Here is a 19,703-nt window from a genome sequence, read left to right as displayed (position 1 = left end):
AATGACCAGGGCGGCCCTGGCCAGGTAGGTTAGTTTGAGTATTGTCCCAGTGCACCAAGGTTGTAAATTCAATCCCCAGTCAGGACACATATGAGAAGTAACCAATGAATTGTATAAATACATGTAACAACAAAGTGCACTCTCTCAAATCAATAAATTAAAAATATTTAAGAAAAAATAAAAAGGAAAATGACTGGGGCCACTTTATAGAGGACTTGTAATGGTCCTGTACTATGGTCATTTTAATGGGTAATATTTAAGTTCTTTCTCAATTAGTCAAATACAGAACTTAACTTTTAGATACAGCACATACTAGCAAAAATCTGCCTTCAATAAGCAGTCTGATAACTGGAAGCTGTGGAGTACTGAAGAATGGCCAGGATCACTAACTCATCAGTTCTGGATTCAAATCCCAGCCCCACTACTCACTGGGGCCTGTGACCTTGGGCAAGTTATCTAACTTTGCTGAGCTATATAAAATGGGACTGATTACATTTATATCACAGTAATATAGTGAGAATTAAGTCTAATAATGTTTGTAAATTACTTAACATAATATCTAGAAATACAAGTGCTCAATAAATAGTAGTTGTTATTATACTAAATCTACCTTATATTTATAGACAACCAATACCTTAAAAAAGCTTTTAATATATTATGTGTTTTGAATGGCAGATTCACATAACCATCAGAACAATTATATGTATAGTCCCAGGCAACAGATCCTCATTTTAGTTTTCTATCATAAAAATTGTAAACAATGTTATTTTCCAAAAGTGATGTTTCTTACTATCATACAATCTAGTCTCTCTGTGATACACTGTCTTCTGAAGTGCATTTTCCACTGTAGCCATCCCTAGTCAGACCCGCCTCTGACCCACTGCCCTGAGATGTACCAGCACACAACCTCCACTGTATCACCCTGCGTGCCAGTCAGTGTGTGGTTCCTAACCAGACTGTAAATCCCTGAAGGGTGAGGGTTTATTGTCTTTTCATTCTCACAAGTTTGTAGCTGTGGATAATGAAAAAGCTGTTGATAGACTGCTTCCACACATTCTTATTTATTAGAGACATTTGAAAGAAAAATACCTTAAGAGCTTTTCAGTGCAGAAAAAATTCAGTTAAAGAAATTGTATGGAAACACCTTATTTTATATCAAACAATATTTTCATGTTCAGGCTAAGCTCATACAAGAATTGCTTTGCTGACACAGATATTACAAATTTGGGTTAAAATCTGGAATCCTATGTGAACAAGGTATTTTGACCCAGATTGTCCATTTATCAGGAAATCCATGAGCAAACCTGTCATTTCTTTAGTATACTCTTTGAATAACTATAAACTGTTAATGTATTTGACATAAATTTCAAACTATGAGTTGGTGATTCTTGGTTGGATGGGCTCTTTTGATAAAGAGTTATTTGACTCTAGATACTGAACTTTCATTTCCATAGTGTTGCCTCATCATTTTAGTGTTATCTCAGTAAATATTTCATAAATGAGGCATCTGGAGAAGTTTAAGGTTAAGAAAAGGGAAGGGATGGAATTTGGTGAAATGAAGCAATTTTGATTCTGGGACATGGAATAAGATCAGATGTAGCTGCTACTGCCCAGCACACACACCTGTGCTATTCATTGTTTATAGAGATAAAGGGCATTTCAGAGAAAATGAGAAATATTTAATGTGGAGAATATTGAGGTAAATTAAAAGGTAACTGCTTCTACTCAGCTAAGGTTTGGCAACCATTTCCATTTTCTGACCCACCTTCAATTTAACTTAAATGTTAAAAAAGAAAGTGGAGCCATGATGGGTGTGGCCCAGTTGGTTGGGCATGGCCCGCAAAGCCAAGGACTGTGGTTTGATTCTAGGTCAGGGCACACGCCTAAGCTGCGGGTTCGGTCCCCACTGGGTTGCGCACACAAAGAGGCAACCAGTGGATGATTCTCTCTCACACAGACATTTCTTTCTTTCTCTCTCTCTCCCTTCCTCTCTCTCCAAAAAAATAAAATAAAATAAGTAAAATCTCTTAAAAAAGGAAGTGGAAATTATTAGGCAATTTTTTTAAATCAACTTTTTAGAGAAAGAGAGAGCTGGAGAGAGGCAGGGTGGTGGAGAGAGAGGGAAACATCTGTTTGCTGTTTCACTTATTTATGCATTCATTGGTTGATTCTTGTATGTACCCTGACCTGGGATCAAACCAACAACCTTGGCATATGGGGACGGTGCTCTAACCAAGTGAGCTATGTGACCAGGGCTTGTTAGGCAGGTTTTAAGTTATTTGGAATAAGAGTAAGACAGAGAAAGGATAAGTTTTCATATCCTCCTCATAGACAAAGGTCTGAACAGGGTGTGGGAATGCATGTAGGAAACAGAAGATAGTGGCTTTAAGGGAACAGGTTTCTAAGAGAAGCTTATAAAAGATTTATAGCTCTGTGGACAACTTGAATGTCTAAAAATCCAGAAGACTATCAAGCTCTATAGTAGAGTCTTTGTCAGTATGGAAAGATGACAGTGAGGGAGAAGAATGCATGATGATACCTATGTTGATCTATGGAAAACATCAAGTACTTTGGTTATAAAAAGTTTTTGATTAAAACCTTAAGAGACCCCTGGCCATTGTGGCTCAGTTGGCTGGAGCATCATGCCATAAACCGAAAGGTAACAGGTTCGATCCCCAGTGAGGGCACATACCTATGTTGCAGGTTTGATCCTCCTGGTCAGGGTACATACAGGAGGCAACAGATGGATGGTTCTCTCTTTAATCGATGTTTTGATTAAACAACTTCAACTTCCCCTCTGTCTAAAAGCAATGAAACGTTATCTTCAGGTGAGGATGGATAAATAAATAAATAGATAGATAGATAAATAAATATAAATTTAAAATCATCATTGTGAAAGCAGTCTGCTCCTGTGATCTCTACCCTTCACTGACCTTTACCCTTGCCCTGTAAACTTTACAGTCCTACCCTCTACCAATAGCTGAAGAAAGCCCCCTTTATTCTCTCATTCTCTTTTTGCATTATAGATACAAGCTATCTATCTCCAATACATCCATTTAAAAAATATCAAATTTTGTTCAGAGTATCTCATAAAATACTACAGAAGAGAGAATAGTATTGGCTCCCTTGGCTGACACTGCTGATTTACAACACTTTCTAATATTGTAATTTTCCAAACAAAACCTTTCCCTACCATTTTAAAAATAAAAACAATAATTTAAAATTCAGTGTAGAACACTTCCATTTTATAGGCATGGACTGAGATTAATCCTTGCCCTTCCACAAATGCTTTTTAAGTTTGATTCTTCCCAAGCTCCCAGTGAGAAGAGTAAGGGGGGACAAGTTGACTTAAGAGGGGCAAAGGAGAGCTTAGGAATTGTTTGTTTGGCCTAAAGACTAAGATATAACTATGAATGACATCAGCACAACTAGGCTTCTGGAGCACCTAGGCTCACAAAGTCTTTAATCTGCCTGGAACATTGTAGACCATCTCATCATGAGACCTAAATAGTTAACAAGATGTTGTACATCCTCTGCTTAAACTCACCACCATCTGAGGCCCATGTTGGACACCTCTGATCAGTGGTTACTGAATCAAAGTCTGCCTTCCTGCACCTCCAGCTCACTGAAACCCAACAGCATCTTCTGTACTTCCAATTCCATTTCTGTATGTCCATCTTCCAACAAATGAAGTTGATGGTCATGTCCTTTCTGAGGCTTACCCATGCTAAACACCCACAGTTCTTTCAGTATGATTCAAATTCCCTCCCAATTCAGGCATCTGGCTAGTGGAAATACTGAGGACCCTTAGAAGACATAAGACCAAAATCAATGTGACTCCAATATGGTGTCACCGACACAGAACCCAGAGGAAAAATCACTTCCTTTCATTTAGACACCATCAAGGCTGCAGTACCATTTGACAAGAGTCACAGTCTCTGATGCATCTTATATAATTGCCCACTAAAACCAACACCTTTAAAAGATGCTGCTGTTAAGCTACGGTACCACCAAAGAGAGTCCTGGACTAGATGTTGGTAGATCTGGGTTCGTGTTCCAGTTCTGTCACTTAACTTTCCAAGTGACCCCAGGCAAGTCAGGTTCTTCATCCGTAAGATAAGTGGCTGGACTAGATAGCTAAGCTCCAACCCAGCTTCTTTCCTGCTATCACATCCCACCTGCATGCCAGCCTCTGTTTTCAAGGTAAGCAATCAAGTCTTCACACTCATTCTTGGGAAAACAAAAAATGACTTTCCATATCAATATATTAAGACTTCTTGTATAAGTTAACAAAAGCTAATTCTTACCAGATTTGCAAGTGTCTACTAAGTCATCTTCTAGGATAACCTTCATAGATCGTGGAATACTTCCAATAGACAGCCGTTGAACCTGGCCGAGAAAAGAAAACAGATGCTAAATATGCTTAAATACATGCTAAGTATTCTGAACCTAACAATTTGTCAAATTACCATTTTTATTTATCTGGTATTATCATATAATATAATTAGAATGTTGATTTATGAAATTTTCTTGTAAATTGTGCATACTATAATTTTAGGAATTCATTAAATCTAGAGTAAAATAAGAACACCAATATCTGGAAACATCTCCAAATATAATTTACCTTGTGGGTGGTCAAAATAAATACATGCTCCAACTACTAAACATAATAACAAAGTCGCTTATGTAGAATAAAGCAGCAGTTCTTTCCTGATTTCTAGTCATAAGACCTAGGACAAATCACTCAGTTCCTCTGATTATTCCTTAGAAAAGGAACCCTGGCTATTCTACATAAACAAGTTCCCAGCAAAAAGGCTGTATCTCTCAGGCTCCCTTGCATCTAGCTGTGGTTACAAGACAAAGTTCTGGCCAATGAGATGTAAGTTGATATGCAGGATACCATTAAATGCAGACTCGGGTGAGATGGTGGGTACTTCTGCCTCTCTCTCTTTGTTTCTGCTCTCTGACTAGGACACAGATGTGATGGAGCTGTAGCCACCACTCTGAACTACAGACAACCATAAAAACAGAAGCCATGAGTTAAGAATATTGTAGAACAGAAGCTGTCAGAGTCCTTGACACTGAATAAGCCTTTGTGTTTCAGTGGCAAGTTAAAAAAAAACAAAACACAACAGGTTCACTCATGTATTACAGAATTTGGCATACTAAATAAAATTTTGGCCTAAGCCCCAAATCCTGCCCACTCCCCTGTTTAACAACCAGTTGAACCCATTTAATTTTTTCCTATCCCTTAGTTAAGTACAGTTAATTTGAACTCCTTAAATATTCACTTAATTTTAACATAATTATTAAGTTATTCCACAATCCTCTTGTCAATGTGAGATGTTTATATAACAATGTTTATATCATGATCTCTAAAGAATGTATTCTGATCCACATACAACAGTTTCACACTTGACCTTCTACAAAGTGATGACATAAATTTCATTTGTAATCCTAGACAGAGCCCAGAGAAAACACTAGAAAACACTACGTGTTCTCTAGTTCTAGCATCTGCCCGTAAACTGGTGGGGGTTTTGAAGAAAACTCTACAAAACTAAGCACAAAAACAATACTCTAAGTCCAATATATGCTATCATTATTTTTACATAGACTTATTCATGACTAATGACATGAAAAAATCATTACTGTACTTCAACTACAAGAATCCTAATGGCCAATATTCAAAAAACCTACTCATTCCTAAAAATCATTAATAGCTCATCTGTAGACCTATCAATAACATTAACAGCTCCAACCATTAAGCTTATCTTCATGATGAAATTTCAGTTCTTTCTTAAGAGTCTGCTTAGCCATACAAATTTTAACAGGATTATCCCTAGCTATGCGTTACACATCTGATACAGCTACTGCATTCAACTCCGAAACATCTATCTGCCATGACATTAACTATGCATAACACTTCTTCAAATCTGTCATTTTTCTCATTTATTTGATCATTTACCTGTTCCTGAATTTTGATTTCTTGATAATCTCTACACCTGGTTGGAGATGAAGACAAGTCTGAGAGGCAAGTGAATTTGGAAGAATTGCAGCTCTCCAAGCTGGGACATGAGGATGGCCGGCAGAAGGTATAATACTGCTCAAAGTCAGCCCTGACCGTAAACACATGCTTGCATTTGTTACACATGTATTCCCGTTCAAACTCCAGGATCTTCACCAGACTTGTTCGAATCACTGTCCCAGTGACGGATAAAAAGTGACCCACATCCTTGGTTTTAGGGATGTGTTCCCTCACCAGCTCAGGACAAACAGGCAAACCTGAAGACAAAAACCCAAAAATGACATCAACCTTGGCATCTGACTCCATGCAATATACTTCCTACATATTTCCTGTGGAAGAAAGTATAATTCCAGGGAAAAAAACTTCATGTTTTACTTAAGATCAGATGAAATCAATTAAGAGAGAAAAAAATTATTTGAAATACTAATTATCAGTGGACTGGCTTTAAAAGTACATACTAGGTGATATAATAAGCAGGATTTAAAAAAGGATTCATTTTCATAAGAAGGCTATCTGAATAGGATCTAAATAGAGTATATAATTATAACTATATTCAACAAAGACTATACTTCCACCTGCCTCACATATAATCAATTTATGACTCTTTGAGTAAACCACAAAACTGAGCGATAAAGAAAAGGTAGTATAATGACCCAAAAGTACCACAGTGCTACAAGGGTATTGTTTTTTTTTAGTTAGGTTCAGAATTTATTAATATGTAAGTCTGACAGTGTTTCCAGCCCTTGAGTTACCCAGAGTTTTGTCCACGGCATCACTTTAACTTTTAAAAACCTTGTGGTTTTCACTATTAGTGAAAAGGCAATTTGATAGGTGCAAAATGACAAGGAAAATTTTTACGTGAAAATGCCCTTTCTCGTGCTTGGCTCTAATGCACCTTTGGAGTAGGGCACCACTGGGTGTGACAGTCAAAGGCTGCCTCCTGACAGGTTTGTCAAAGTAGCATTTGTTACACTGGTTCGTGGCCTGTGGTGCATTGTCTGGGCCTCAGAGTTTAGTATCTGTGAAAACTGGTAAGTGTGCACACAGAAAAAGGATCTGCCAGATTTGTCAAGCGCCAGAGAAATAACTATCATAGATATGGTTATACTTTAAGTTTCTATGGTCAGTACATTTTCTCCCTGCAGATATATCCACGCTGAAACAGACAATAATAATCAGAAGGTAGTCTGAGAAACATGAAATTTTTTAAAGAAAATTAATTAGAGGAACTGAATGCTTAAGGCACCAGGCTACACTGTACTGGTATTACAGGTCACGAGGTCCCAGGCAGCCTTGCATTTTCTGTTGTTTGCTGTGCCTCTCTCTCCATACACTGCGTACTATACAAACAAGGGAGGCTCTGCCAATTTTGTCACTGTGACTTCTTCTTCTATGCTTCTGAGGCTGACTTGCCCACTTTATAATGAAAATATTCTTTATTGATATTAACTTGCATTGCATTTTGCCAGTAAGAGAGCCATATTTTGGCTTAGGACAATTTTTGTATATCTCTGCTTTATTCTGTGCTGACTTTACAATTAAACTCTCAGAAAACAAATATTTCCAAACTCCTGGGGAATTCTTCATTAAGACCCACCCCCAGGGCTGACACGTGCTAGCTATATCAACTATTCAATGAATATATTTTTACGTGTAAGTAACAATTATTTTTTAGTGTTCTATACTCAAAATGTGTTATGGTTTCTCAAAAATCTTCTAGAGAATAACATGGCAACAAAATTCTTAAATGATTCACCTGATATCCTGGCATGAAGATTCTGCTTCATGGAGACACCGTCAGGCTGAGAAAGGGACTCGAGAATTGTCAAGGCTGATCTTCGCAGTGAGCTATCAAAAACAGTTAGTACTTCATTGGGGAATGCATTGAAATATTCCCCAATTTCCATGTTCGTTTCAAAAAGGGTCATGGCGTTAACCACAACTGGGTAATGAGCATCTTCATCTTTTTCCTTCAGGATTGAAAGAATATCATTCTTATGGTATTCCGAAACATATGATTCAAACACTTGACCAACCAGTGCAATTTGATCACTATTCATCTTGGATGTAGGTAACTAAAGAAAAAACAAAGAACTGTATTATACCTTTTCTTTTGCTACACACATTAACAAAAGAAATTGTGTGGTTGTAAATCATCCTCACTTATGGTCACATTCTAATGTCAAAATATTACCTGAATTAAATTTTAATTAGATCTGAATTATCTGTTACTTAGTAAATGAATTATTTTTGTGTGTAAATATTATGTTCGTACTGATTATAAAATCCATAATGGCTGAATGTCTTTCCCAGTTCTTTTTCCAAAACTTCCTCCTCATTAACCCGGCTTTATCTTTAACTAATTTCCATACTCACATTTACTCTCAAGTAATCTTAAATGCCAGTCTTTTGGCTAAAGTTACTCCTGGCAGAGTTTTTTTTGTAAGCGTCCTGCTTCTGGGTTTTATTCATATAATTCACTCTGTCTCATTAATAATTCATTCACTCTGTCTCTCTAGTTAGACACACACACACACACACACAGACGCATGCTACATAAACAGAACATACACTACTATCCAGATTGATAGCCAGTTATGACTTGAATAGTTATCAGATTAGCTTTAGAAACTTACATCTGGAGGTCAATTTATTTGATATTTTCTCTTCCTGACCCAGGAAAACTATTTATTGGCTTCAGCAAAAACAGTTGTCACGAGTATCAAAGAAATAGATGATTAAACTGAGGAAAGGAAAATTGGTCTTTAATGCTGACTACAGATTGAAAATAAGTACAGTACATTTACACTTTACCTATTCCTCTGGCAATATTTTTTTAAAAATTGTAACTACAGATTTAAAGGGCCTACCCCATTCCATTTTCATGTATACACACAGGTCTCTACCACATAAAAGTCATTATGCTTTGAAATGAAAGGGTCTCTATTCCCTCAGAGAACTAAAGGCTAGATCAATATTATAGCACTAGAACAGTGGTAAAAATGCAGTATGAATAGGAGAAAAAATGAGGGGGTTAAATTTAAATGGGGTGACAAATACTGTTCCAACTGGACCATTTAAAAATTCTCTATTTGGCTTGGAAACAGAGAGAGCCCTGAAGGACAAGGACAACTTTAATATGTCTTATTTCATTCAACTAATATTGACTGTACTAGGCTTTATAAAAAGAAAAACGATTAAAGAATTCTGAAGACTAGAGGATGCCAGTGTGAGATTAACAGATGAGTATATGTGTATCTAAGAGAGTAAGTGAAAATACACTATGGCCACTACACTGAGAAGTAGATTGTTGTAGTTAGGTAATATAAACTCAGCTAAAGGTATGCAGAAAAGGCACTTGGGAAGGAACTGCTAATCATACAGTATTTCTATGATGTGGCCTTTCTTAAAAAAATAAATAAGAAAGCCTGTACTACCAAGAGTGGCTACAAGACACTCTCTAAGATTCTATAAATGCAGATTAAATTTGGAGTCACAAATTTAGCAATTTAAAAGACAGCTCCACGCAGGGCAGAAAGAGGGCAGCGGTATAATTCATGGTTCAAATTCAGGTCAGATTAAATTTTGCTTAACCTGTTTAAACAGAACATCTTTAAAAATAGCATTCATTTTCAGTATCTGTACAAAACTGACCAACTGTTTCTAAGCAGTTTACTAACCCTATAAATGTGCCCACCCAGATACAGAATGAAGGCACTTACTGTTTTACAACTTTCAAGATCCCTTTCCGTTTTCTTAATGAATAGTTGAGGTTAAAAATACAATCAGATCATATTATTTTATCCTCCAAAGTAAAGCACCAACAAGTAATGCCAAGTGGGTGAATAAGTGCCGACCTCGCTGGTTCCCTGGGGAATCGCCGCGGGTCTAGTCGCCTCTATTCACCTGCCTGAGCCACGCCCCCTCGCCGGGCGCGCGGAGTCCTAGCGCCCGCCCCATGCACGCTCGCCCCTTCCCCGAGGACTGCGGGTCGCTGGGCAAACGTATCCCAGCCCTGGTCCGGGGGCTGCTATTTCCACACTTACTTCCCTGGACGCAGCCCCTGAACTACAACACGTGAGCAGGTCTGTGACACTTTCCGGGCTCGGCTCCCGGGCAGCTCAGTCACCGGACTAATCCCCAAGTTGAATAGTTTTTGAACTAACCAAATATGGGCGACAGTTGGGACCAACTGCAAGGGACAAAATAAATAACAGTGAAAAACGGCAGCGACTGTCACTTACCGTCGCATACAGTGTCAGAAGTCACCGCGATGCCCTGCTCTCGTGCGGAGGGGCGCAGACAACTCAGGCCTGGCGGTGGGGTCGCGCCGCGGGCCCAGGGACCCGAAGAGGCCAGTGGAGGCGGGGCAAGGTGCGCACGCGGGACCGCTCGAGGTTCCGTCGGCCGCGGGAGCGCGCAGGCTCCGGCGGGCCCGCCTCGCAGAAGTGCTAAATAGGCGCTACGGGTGCGGTTCGGCCCTACCCGCGCTCACGAGGAGCTCCAGGCCGCGCACTGCTCAACTTCGCTGCTCAGGTGGCTCTTCCGGGTGGGGAAGCGGGCGGGCGCGCGCCCCGCCTGGCGCCTCCGGACGCGAGAGGGCGGGGCGCAGCGGGTTAGGAGGGGCGAGGAGAGTCCTTGGAGGAGCAGAGAATCTGGGCGGGGCAAGAGGAGTCCCTGGGCGGGGCTGGAAAAGGGCAGTCGCCCCCGGTGGAATTTCCCATTCTGCGGAAGACCGCAGGGCTGTGCTGAGCTGAGCTGTGCTTCAGAAAGGGATTGTATGTGGATTGGGCTTTTGGTCTAGGAACCCTACCAAACCTAAAGCCACGATGATTTTCTCCTAGAGGTTTTAGAGTGAAGGTTTTATGTTTACACCTATGATTCATTTTGAGCTAATGTTTGTACATGCGTAAGCACGGATCACTTTTTTTGCATATGGATAGCTAGCACCGTTTCTTGAAAGAGCTTTTTCCATTCAGAAACCTTTGCACTTATGTGAAAAATAAATGTCCTTATATGTACAGGTTTAAGACTTTCTATCTACAAAAATACCACGTTGTCTTTGATTACTGTAGCTTTATAATGAGTCTTGAAATCAGATAGTGTTCAGCATCCAGTTTTATTCTTCTTCAAAGTTGTTTGGGCTTTCGTGTTTCCGTGTGAATTTTAAAACCAGTTTGTCATTCTCTGTTAAAAGCTGAGAGTTTGGGGGGGTTTGTATAGCATATATAGATCGGTATAGAAAGAATTTACATGTTAATATTATTGAATCATATGACCTTTGAACAAAATAAACCTCACCATTTACTTAGGTGTTAAATATGTAATGTCTCTCATCAATGTCTGATCTTTTGTTAAATTTACCTCTAACTCAGATTTGTCCATAAAAATCATGCTGGAGGGGGAAATCATACTTGTTGATGCTATGTAAATGATATTTTCAATTTTGATTTCTGAATGTTTCCAGTATATGAAAATAGAATTGATTTAAAATTTTTATGTAAAAACTAATAAACTTAATTTCTCAGAGCAGTTTTGGGTTTACAGCACAACTGAGCAGAAAAGTACAGAGTTCTTATATATCCTGTCCCCACACATCTACAACCTACCCCACTATTGACATCCACTCATCAAACTGGTGCATTTGTCATAATTGCTGAACATGCGTTGACATGATTATCACCCCAAGTTCATGGTGCACTGTTGGCATTGTACATTCTATGGGTTTTGACAGCTGTAAAATAACATGTATACACAATTGTAGTATATGGAATAGTTTCACTCTCCTAAACATCTGTGTTCTTTTTATTCATCCCCTCTCCCACCTAACTCATAGCAACAACTGATCTTTTTAGTGTCCTCGTAATTTTGCCTATTTCAGGCTGTCATATACAGGATCTGGCACAACTAATACCCCTTTTATTACAAAATATTGTACTACAAAATCATAAGCATGTAATCCTGTGATATAACAATATCACACTTAAGCACACCATATGGCATTTTAGGTAAAATGTTCAAATTAAAACTATAACTTATTACAGCCATATGATTACCCTACCAACCCACTGAAGCAGGTGTTACTTCTGCCAGGCCCTGTAGGTGAAGTCGTACAGTGGGCAGGCAGCCTTTCACATTGGCTGCTTTCACTTAGTAATACATCTAAGTTTCCTCCATGTCTTTTCATGCCTTGAGAGCTCATTTCTTTTTGGTGATGAATAATATTCCAGTATCTGGACGTACCACACTTCATGTACTCACCTACTGAAGGAGATCTTGGCTGCTTCAAAGTGTTGCCAATTATGGAGAGAGCTGTTCCATACATCCATGTGCAGGGTCTGGTGTAACATGAGCTTTCGGCTTCCTTGGGTAAATACCAAGGAGCATGATAGCTGAATCATATAGTAAGAGTATGTGTAGTTTTGTAAGAAACCACCAAATTGTTTTTTAAAGTGGCTGTGTCATTTTGCATTCCCACCATCAATGAATGGGAGTTCCTGTTGCTCCACATCCTCTCCGGCATTTGGTGGTGTCAGTGTTTGGGAATTTGGCCATTCTAATAGGTCCATAATGGCATCTCTTTGTCATTTTATTTTGCATTTCTCTGATGACATTTGATGTGGATCATCTTTTCATATGCTTACTATTTATATGTATATCACCTTTGGTGATGTGTCATTTACGGTCTTTTGCCCATTTTTACATCAGGTTGCTTGTTTTCTTATTGTTGAGTTTGAAGAATACTGTCAGATGTGTCTTGCAAATATGTGTTTGATAATATGTGGCTTATCTTCTCATTCTCTTAACATTCTTTCTCAGAGCAGCTTTTTAATTTTAATCAAATCCAGTTTATCAATTTTTTTCTTCATGGATTGTGCTTTTGGTGTCATACTTTTGAGTCATCACCAAACCCAATGGCATCTAGGTTTTTTCCTGTTAAATGACTTTTGCAGTTTTGTATTTAACACTTAAACCTGTGATACACTTTAACTTTTTGTGAAGGGTGTGAGATGTGTGTAGATTGTGTGTATGCATGTGAATGTCCAGTTGTTCTTAGTACCATTTGTTTAAAAGACTATCTTTGCTCTATTTGTAAAAGATCTGTATTGCTTTTGCTCTTTTGTCAAATATCAGTTAACTATATTTACACAGGTTTAATTGTGGGCCCTCTATTCTTTTCCATTGATTTGTCTATTCTTTCACCACACTATACAAGAGTGAGTATTATTAAAGTTAGATAGCGTTAGTCCTCCTACTTTGTTCTTCTCCTTCAATATTCAGTTGGCTATTCTGGGTCTTTTGCCTCTTTGTGTAAACTTTAGAATCACTTTGTCAAGATCCACAAAATAACTTGCTGGGATTTTGATTGGAATGGGATTAATCTATAGATCATGTTGTAAGAACTGACATTTTGATGATATTGAGTCTTTCTATTCATGAACACGGAATAGCTATCATTCCATTTACTTTTTAAAAATCCTCACTCAGGGATATGTTTATTGATTCTAGAGACAGAGAAAGCGCGGAGAGAGAGAAACATTGATTGACTGCCTCCTGTATGCACCCTGATCAGGGATCAAACCCTTAATCCAGGTATGTGCCCTAACCTGAGAACACCACACCATCTTGTTGGTTCATGGGACAGTGCGTCAATCAACTGAGCCACCCAGCCAGGGCCATTCCTAGGTATTTTATTATTTTTGTTGTAATTGTAAATGAGATTTTTTCCCTTCATTTTTTTCTGATATTTTGTTATTTAATATCTAGAAATGCAACAGATTTTTGTATATTGATTTTGTATCCTGCAACTTTACTGTATTTTTTGTTTGTTTCTAGTAGTTCTTTTGTCTTTAGGGTTTCCTATAGATGGAATCATGTCATCGGCAAATAGTGACAATTTTAATTTTTAATTTTCAATTTGGGAATGCATTAGAAAATATTCTCTCTGGTTCAGTTTTCTGGAAGAGGTTGAGAAGGACTGAAATTTACTAAGTGATGAGAGCCAGAAAGTTATCTTTTGTATATTAATGAGGTGATTTTTTGATCCCACCTAAGGGTGGGGACTGGTTGCCAGGGGAGCCAACCATATGATTAGAAGGTTAGAACCCCTTGGCCTCTGGGGAAGAGGAAGGGGCTGGAGATTGAGTTGAATCACCAATGGCCAATTAATTTAATCAGTCATGCCTAAGTACTGTAATAAAGCCTCCATAAGGCATTCAAAAAGAACTGTATTTGGAGAACTTCAGTTTGGGGACCCAGACACTCTCACATGTCACTGTGCTGGGCTCTAAAATCTACAAGGATAGTAGTTGCTCCATTTGGGGAGGACCTCACCCTTTCTGTTTTCATCCGGCTGTTTGTATCCTTTAATATCCTTTGTAATAAACCTGTAATCTAGTGAATAAATGAGTTTCCTGAGTTCTGTGACCTGCTTTAGCAAGGAGGGGATCATGGAAACCTCTGATTTATAGCCAGGCATCAGAAGTACAGGTAACAACCAGCACTTGTGATTGGCATCTGAACTGAAAAGTGTTCTTGTAGGACTGACCCCTTAATGTGTGGGATCTTACGCCATCTCTAGGTAGATACTGACAGAATTGAGTTGAACTGTATAACACTCAGGTAGTGTCCTAGACTTACTTGGATCCATAGGGAAATGCTCCCCCCCCCAACCACCCCAACATTCATCGGACATTTGTGATTAGAATCTCTAGTAAGGCAATTGATAGTATCTGCCACTGTGGTTTTATTTCTAAAATGTTAGCATACAAATAAGATGTTAAAATGATAAAGAGCATTTTTACCATTACCATCACTTCTCTGCAAACCCCACTTCCCTTCTTCTGTTGTAGGTAACCAGTATTCGGGTTTTGTTAAGTGTCACTGTCCGTTCCTGTGAACCTGCAGCCGCGTGCCGGAAGATGGCCAGAGAGCACCATCATGCATCCCGTTGATGGGTTTCAATATAAATACACAGCCTTTGATCTCAACCACTGCCTGGCAACCCTTTTCTCCATCTCTCTAGTATATCTCCAAGAAAACTCTTCAATATTTACTCACCTACAGTAATTTATACTTTCTCAAACTATCTCATTTTTGTAGGCAGGTCAGGCAGCAGCTATCATTTTATTTACACAGCCCAAGAGACTGAGTCACAGAGCTTATGACCCTTGGTGGCTGAGCCAATGCTCAGGAGCCTCAAAGGAAGTGAGCTTCCTAGCACTGATGTTATCAGTCAAGTTCAGTCAGGGATGCAATAGAGGGCATTCGAACACTGTGTGGGAGATTAGAAGGGATAGTCTTTAAAACCTCTTCTAACCCTAGATTCTAGGATTCCACTTTTTATATTCTATCAAATTTATATTCTGCTTTTTATATTCTATCAAATAAATGTCTTACTGAAACCTTCAATCACAATGTTAACCATTTACATGAGACACTCAGACTCTTTTAATGTTACACATTACCCAGTGAACAGTTGAAAGCTGTAGAATTTTTGCTTGTCTTTTTTTTCCTGTCCCTTTAATTCCTTTCCTCTTTCTTCCCTCCATGAAAATATGATAAAGCACAAAAACCCACCTTGATGCTGCATGCCGATCTCACCTCTTTCTCTTTCCCCTTCCCTGCATAGCCAAGTTTCTTCAAACACAGGTTTTCATTCACTGTCGATTTTCTCCCACCTGACTTCCCTGGAATCTGGCTTTTGCTATGACCATCTTTAGCTGTCAAACCCAAAGGCTGCTTTTCATTGTTTCCTTTTCCTGGTCTCTACGGCACTTGGTTGGCTGCTGTCTCTTTGAAATCCTTCTCACACAACATCGTGATTTTTTTCAATCTGTAACTCTGCCTCCCATTCTCGTTCAAGTGTGGCCTGACCCCAAAATGCTGGTGTCCCCCAAAGTTCTATCCAACCCATTGGCTCTATCAGCATCACATATGCTATGCTCCAGATCCCTGTGTTTAACTGCTTAATTCCAGAGATTTTAACTTCAGCATACCTGAAATGAAACTTTATCTTTTGTCCACACTTCATTTTCTTTCACGTCCCATATAGATTTGTCACCAACTCTCCTGATTGTACATTTTTACTCTTTATCCCCTCATCTCCCTTCCTATTAACCCTTCTTTGGTTCAGTCCACATCCGGGGACCAGGTAAGTAAGCCTCAAACTGGTCTTGCTATTTAGGTGTTCATCTTTTCTGAACAAACTGCTCCCAACACAGTGACTTAAAAAACTTGAACTATCGTAGCATGCTGCTTTATTACCTGCTCAAAGTTCTAGAGGATCCAGCTGACTTCCTTACTAAGCATTCCAGTCCATTTGGAGCATAATGAGAGGAGTACGGGTTTCAACCCTTGCCAGCTGTAAAATTGTGTGTGTTGGGCGGCGGGCGTGGCGGATGGCAAAGTAGGGAGTGCTCAGGTTCTTCATCAGAGTGGTTGAAGGGTTACTGTTAAAATTGTAGTGTCTAATAAAAGGCAGGTGCTGGAGAAATGGCCGCTCTCTGATGATGCCACATTGGTCCTATAGGATTGCACTGAATTCTCAGAATGTAGCCGGCTTGCTCTTTCCTGACTTTTATTTTAGCTTTTCCCTACAACAGCCCCACCTTTGGTTAATTCCTACTCATCTTTCAATATTATATTGTAAGGTTGCCACTTCCATGCCAACCTTAGGTCTTGACACATTAGGTAGGTAGGTGGCCACCACTTCGGTAAAGTTAACCACTTCCTCTTCCCTGCTTCTGCTACCATTGCGCACTCCATGAATCTGGTTTGCAGCTTTGATGTGGAAAAAAAGTTTGGTTCTGGACTATATACTAAGTAGGGGTGTGTTCCTTGAGAACAGGTGTTCATCGTCATTGGATTCCCACACAGCTGCCTGCATGAGGACTACATTAAAACCCTGGTAAATAAATGTCCAATTATGAGATATGAAGCAACTAGGAGCAAGAAGATATGTTTATATCTATATTTATTTTCTGAAATAATTTCTGAAGCATTAACCATTTTTCTTGGAAAAATTCAATCTCTTAGTTTAAGAAACAAAATTTCAGAGCAAGTATTCTGTAGAAATGTTTTTTACAATAAGTTAAAAACATGCTACCACTGTGCCTACTCATATGCAATGGTTTATCCCTTGAAAATTCTGAGGATTAAATGAGATGTTCTTTCTGCTGTCCCCTTAAGAACAGTGCCTGACACATAATAACCATTTAAAAAGGTGGTCTTTAACAATACTATAATCTTCACAGGTCATGTATTTGCATTTATCTTGTTCACCCCAATTTTTCTGAAATCTGTATTATGGAGTCAACTAAATTTGGTGCTCTTAGAAACTGATGTCCTCTTTCAGGCCAAGGACAAAATAGAGTATCCTGCCACAATGGACTGAAGGCTTAGAGGAAGAAAAGGCCTCATTAACATGTGACCGTGGCTGGTTAAGTCCATGATCATGGGTCATCGATACTACATTGCCTATTTAGAAAACTAACTAACTAGCTTTTAAGACAAATTAAGAGAGAATTAATTGACTGTCTCTTTACCCAATGAATTTGGCCATAAATCATATTAATTTAGATACTAACTGTACCAAAAGTTCTAGATTCTTGACTATCAGCAGCATTTTATATTTTATATGTGGACCTTAAGGTCCACAATTTCCATATGTGTTTTCATTCTAGCCTTGCAAGTTTAGAGAACACAATTTAGTTATAGCTGTACAAAGTGCTGGGACAAATTAAGCAAACATATTTGCCTATCCTGATTTTGTTATGATTACTGATACCAAGTAACTTAATATTTTATAATTACTATGTAGTAAAACTTTTTAGCAAGTCTTAACCTGGAACTAAAACATATTTAACAATTAAATATGCTTACTTGAAAAAATGAAAAGCATTACTGTTTGTTTTAGCAAAATTTATTATGTAGTAATTACAAAGGTTAAAGGCTCTTTCATCTCAAAAAAAATAGCTATTATAATTACACACATAACATAGTACCTTATAAGAATGATTCCAGTAAATACCACAGGGAATACAGTGCATTTTCAAAATTAGAGACAAATACTTCCTCATTCACAGTGTTTGACACAGGAAAGCCTGTTCACATAATGACCTGCAAGGTCATGCTCTTAGTAACAGTCCACACAGAGCTGTGCCAACACAATTCTTTCAGAATGTGAAGTACCGGGCAAACCACTCCTGGCGCTGGGGATCTGGAGAGGCCGCCGGGGAAGCTTCACTCTGAGGAGGACTGAATTCATAAAAAGAGAGACATGTAACCCAGCATTAAGCTGTTCTGCAAAACGAAGGGCAAAGCACACAAAACATCAGTGTAGATGACCACAGGTGGTTCGCTATGTCAGAAGATGAGTGTTAAAGATTTGCTACTCCTTTACACCAGACTCGGTTCTCCACTCCATGAGGGCCTGAGAGTGTATCAGTAGCTCGGATGGAGTCAGTGAAGGAGCCACATCATCACAAATACAAAAAAACAACCACCCCAAAACAAAAACAACCAACCCACAACTCCCCCCACAAAAACAGTTGAGGAAAATAATGTCATCTTCTTTGAATAAAGAAAAAATTCAGGAGGAATGGTGGGGAGTAGTAGAGAATAAGAGGGCATTCCTCTCTCTCAGCACCTTTTCTCTTTTAGTTAATTTCAGAATCTGACACAAGTAGTTGGTTCTTACAGATGGGTCCTTAAATATGAGTAAATTAAATAACTAAACGATGGTACAGAATTTTTACTATAGGTATATTTACATTAAACTTTCATAATTCCATAAGCAAATGCTCTAGAGGAGTACATTAAAAAGCTGATTTCTCCTCTATTTTCAAAGTTATACAACTTTACCTATCTTAAGTCAAACTACAGAGTCTTTGGACTAGTTGAGAAAATAAAAGCGTCCCTACCGTCTTTGGGGGAAATTACAAGGCACGCAACAATGTGTAATGGAAACTCCAGCAGCCATGTTCCTTGAGCTCATGCACATGCATCTTACTGATACCTGAACATGCCCATGCACAGGGGAAAATAAGCAACAAAAAATATTTAGCAGCAGACACATTCAAAGGTGTATTTGACTAGTTTTTCATTCTTGCCCTTTTTTATTTAATTAGTCATTAACTATGTCATTAATCACTTAACCTAGAAAAAGATAGTCTAACTATCAGACTATTGCTAGTGACACTGCTGAGATTTGGTAAAAATAAGTTAAAAGTAAATAAATTTAAAGTAGCATAAAATCATTGATATTAAAGTTAAGCATAAAATGATAGTACTTTTTGACTTTAAGTTTGAATGGATAAACAACTGGATTTTGTTTAAATTTTATTTGTTAATACATTTAATCAACAACTCTGAGATAACATGTTAGAATGTTAATTATAAAAACGGTTTTTTCTAAATATATTTTTGCTTATATATATCATTAAATTCCCAGAGCTTACATATTTTTTTTATTTTGGCAATAAGCATATATATTTATAAGTAAGTCTGATAAACAAGAAAGGGGAAAAATCAATATAACATAAGAAACAAACAAATAAAAGCCAAATAAAATTTAAATTTAAATAAAAATCCTTTTAATTTAAAATGAATTCTTTAAATTCTGCAATGACAGATTATTAATGAAAAATTGGTGACCATGCTAAAAATGAAGAGTCTA

General features: G+C 38.3%; 2 protein-coding genes across 12 annotated transcripts in view; both read right to left on the bottom strand.

Annotated features, from left to right (window-relative positions):
* MCM9 (minichromosome maintenance 9 homologous recombination repair factor) overlaps window positions 1-10,600 on the bottom strand; it is a 72,799-nt gene extending 62,199 nt beyond the window's left edge. For 2 of the 4 annotated variants that reach the window (XR_005066443.1, XM_037045855.1), the window contains exons 1-4: window positions 10,270-10,595; window positions 7,782-8,100; window positions 5,966-6,282; window positions 4,308-4,389 (exon numbers count right to left, since the gene is read on the bottom strand). Coding sequence is in view for 3 of the 4 variants with exons in the window: in XM_037045855.1 (XP_036901750.1) it covers window positions 4,308-4,389; window positions 5,966-6,282; window positions 7,782-8,085 (703 nt within the window). In the remaining variant the exon portion in view is untranslated. Of the gene's footprint in view, window positions 1-2,692; window positions 2,745-4,307; window positions 4,390-5,965; window positions 6,283-7,781; window positions 8,101-10,269 lie in introns of those variants that run through there. The other 2 variants (XM_037045857.1, XM_037045856.1) reach the window with 2 other exon arrangements.
* Window positions 10,601-17,941: 7,341 nt separating this feature from the next.
* FAM184A (family with sequence similarity 184 member A) overlaps window positions 17,942-19,703 on the bottom strand; it is a 103,590-nt gene continuing 101,828 nt past the window's right edge. For 6 of the 8 annotated variants that reach the window (XM_037045846.1, XM_037045847.1, XM_037045850.1 and 3 more), the window contains one exon: window positions 17,942-18,283. In XM_037045846.1, the coding sequence (XP_036901741.1) occupies window positions 18,202-18,283 (82 nt within the window). In that variant the 3' untranslated portion in view covers window positions 17,942-18,201. Of the gene's footprint in view, window positions 19,044-19,703 lie in introns of all 8 variants that reach the window. The other 2 variants (XR_005066442.1, XM_037045849.1) reach the window with 2 other exon arrangements.

Source organism: Sturnira hondurensis, unplaced genomic scaffold (assembly GCF_014824575.4).
Source record: "Sturnira hondurensis isolate 20B ecotype Veracruz unplaced genomic scaffold, ASM1482457v3 Scaffold0004474, whole genome shotgun sequence".
In the NCBI taxonomy this organism is placed as follows: Eukaryota; Metazoa; Chordata; class Mammalia; order Chiroptera; family Phyllostomidae; genus Sturnira; species Sturnira hondurensis.
Note: the sequence above shows the minus strand (reverse complement) of the source record. Positions and strands in the feature narration are given on the sequence as shown.